The 2,583-nt window shown below is 44.8% G+C and overlaps 1 protein-coding gene across 1 annotated transcript in view; it reads left to right on the top strand.

The window, feature by feature from the left end:
- The window catches only part of SAP30BP (SAP30 binding protein), a gene marked incomplete at its 5' end in the record, with an annotated part of 28,452 nt that overhangs the window by 19,880 nt on the left and 5,989 nt on the right, over positions 1-2,583 (top strand). The window contains one exon of the mRNA XM_009073506.1: positions 2,479-2,567. Coding sequence (XP_009071754.1) covers positions 2,479-2,567 — 89 coding nt within the window. The remainder of the gene's footprint in view (positions 1-2,478; positions 2,568-2,583) is intronic.

The following is a 2,583-nucleotide window of genomic DNA, read 5'->3' as shown; positions in this document are numbered from 1 at the left end:
AGCTGGTGGGAAGATGCTGCAGAAATGGCCAATCTACTATCAGTTTGGGGAAGAAGTCTGAGGGCTGCTGGAGGGCATGGATGATTCCTTGCTGTAAATAAGCCCAAAGGGGTTAAACTCATCCTTAAACTCATCCTTTTCTTCCTACTGGTGTGGCATCTCAGTCATCTGTCTGCAATGTGTTGAAAGAACTGAGTAATGGTGAATATTTGTGCTCAGTTTGTGAGGTGCATGTCCCTCACTGCTGACTCAGTCTTCACATACGCCATGGAGGGATTGCAGGAGACAAAGATGCTTTGGTTCCAGTTCCTTGTAAGCCACCAAGAGATGCCTTCCCTCCTCAATATAATGTTGATAAATGCTTGTTTTCACATCAATCGAAAGAGGAAATTGAGCACCAAAACCTAGAAAGTCATGCATCAAAATATGTTGTCTCACTGGGAGCGCTCGATCTGCCTCCAGTATTATTTCTGTTTCAAGGGAGATTTGAATGGATTAATGAACATACTCATGATTTTGACTTTTTTTGCTAGCTAGACAGACCTCTTGCCAGATCTCCTGAGTTTGAGCCCACAGTTCCCCTTCCCATAAATGCTTTTTCTCTGTGGCTCTTTTGGACATCTGCAAAGTCAGGGAGCCTATGGGATGTCTAGTCTGGAGCTAGGCTTGATATTTTTATTTTTTAAGTCCTTTCTTTGCCTTATGAAGTCTGGATTTAGTGGCTGTTTTTCTTTTTTAATGTTTCTGCTGATGCTGTGAATCTCTTAAGCCATTAATCAGCTTTCACCTTTCCCGGCAAGCCTAGTGTGCTATCTATTATGCACACTTCTGTCTCTTTGCTGCTGTCTTTCTGGGTTCCTGAAGCTCTAATTAAACTAGAAGCTTCCTCATCCCACCAGCAGCTGTAACCTATAACAAATGTCTGCCTTGTTGTCAGGGAGCTCCGTTTGCCTTTCTGTTGGGGTCTGGCAAGCTTTCCTTCTTCCCTAGAGGCACCAGCTTGGGAAATGCCAAAGGACACTTTTTGTTCATTGCTAACAACTGCTGAAGAATTTAACCCTCAGCAACATCTTGATCAAATAGAATGGGTGGTTGCCTGCCAGCTCTGCACCTCCAAAGGATATTGTCCTTAGTGCTTCACGGTTTTACAAAAGACATGGAAACTGGAGTAGCACTGAACATGTGTAGTGTTGCTTATCTGTAGCCTCAGCTCTCCAAGGCTCTGTGCTGGAGGGCAGGAGAGCACACTGAGTTCAAACATCAGTGCCTGTCCTTTGAGCCCTTCTGGCCTTTAGTCAAAGGAGCTGAACTCAGAGTGCTGGAGCTTTTACTGAGGAGCTGCAAATATCAATGGCTTGGTTGATATGACTTCTGTGCTACTGTCAGGTCTCTTATCCACTACAGCCTACAGCTCTGGGATATGTTCCCTGTACAAATGATGTTGAAAAGAATCCCAGCTGTTTAAATGTGGCACAAATCTCTGCTCTAAGGCTTGGCTAGGACACTGCCTGGGTTTCCCATAATAGGGGGGAAGTAGTAAGCAATAGAGGGAAACGTGGCAGTTTCTTTTGCTGGTAACTCTGTAAACTAATCTTTACAGGGCAATAATTTGATCGTATATCCCAACACAAACAGCTATAGATATCTGGCAATCTGTACTGATCTGTTCCCAGCCCTGCAGAACGGGTTGTTCTTTCTAGTAATAGTCTGTGTCTGTGAGCGAGGATCAAAGTGCCTGTTAAGGAAATGTTAACTTAAGGATGAGATGTAATTTCTTGTGGTTAACTCCTGATGGCCTTGGGGATGGTTGTTCCCTTCTTGAACCATTTTGGTTCATCTAGATACCTCTTGAACTAAACAGGACCCAAAGTGATTACCTCCCCCAAAAATGGCAAAGAGCCAGGCTGGATTGAATTGATCCTGTGATCCTCCACATGCACAGTCTGGTTCTCTCCCCAAGAGTGTCCTGACATAAGCTTTGTCAGAGACTCCAGGTTACCTGTGCTGTTCAGAGCATGACTAGAATGGATGGATGGATGGATGACCTGTAGTAGTGGAGGGATTTAGGGGTATGTGCCATGACCCAGCCTTTGCTCCTCTGAAGGTTCTTTGCTTTTGAGGATCTTACCAACACTTGCAGCTGGAGTGGGAAGTAGCTTAGCTTTTCACATTTCCATTTGGGAGTGATGAGACGCCTGAAAATAAACCTTTAGGCATGGGTGTGCCAGAGCCACGGTGTAAGGTAGGTATCAATGAAACAAGCAATCATATACCTCTTCTAATGCTCCAGTCTTTAGTTAGTTCCCTTTTGCTCAGCACTTTGAAAGCACCAGAGTACCAGCTGTCAGCATTCCGTTACCTTCAGCCACCATTCCCAGTGATATAGTGCTAGCAAGGACATAAAACAAGTTTCATGGCTTGCACAACTGAAACTCCCTTCAGTACTGCCAGAACTCATGCCCAGTTTGCTCTCTCTAGCTTCCTTTTCAGAGAGAGTGCGGAACATGTCTCCAGATGAGATCAAAATCCCTCCAGAGCCTCCTGGCAGATGTTCTAACCAATTGCAGGTTGGTATAAGTCCAT

Source organism: Acanthisitta chloris, unplaced genomic scaffold (genome assembly GCF_000695815.1).
Source record: "Acanthisitta chloris isolate BGI_N310 unplaced genomic scaffold, ASM69581v1 scaffold13064, whole genome shotgun sequence".
Lineage (NCBI taxonomy): Eukaryota > Metazoa > Chordata > Aves > Passeriformes > Acanthisittidae > Acanthisitta > Acanthisitta chloris.
Note: the sequence above shows the minus strand (reverse complement) of the source record. Positions and strands in the feature narration are given on the sequence as shown.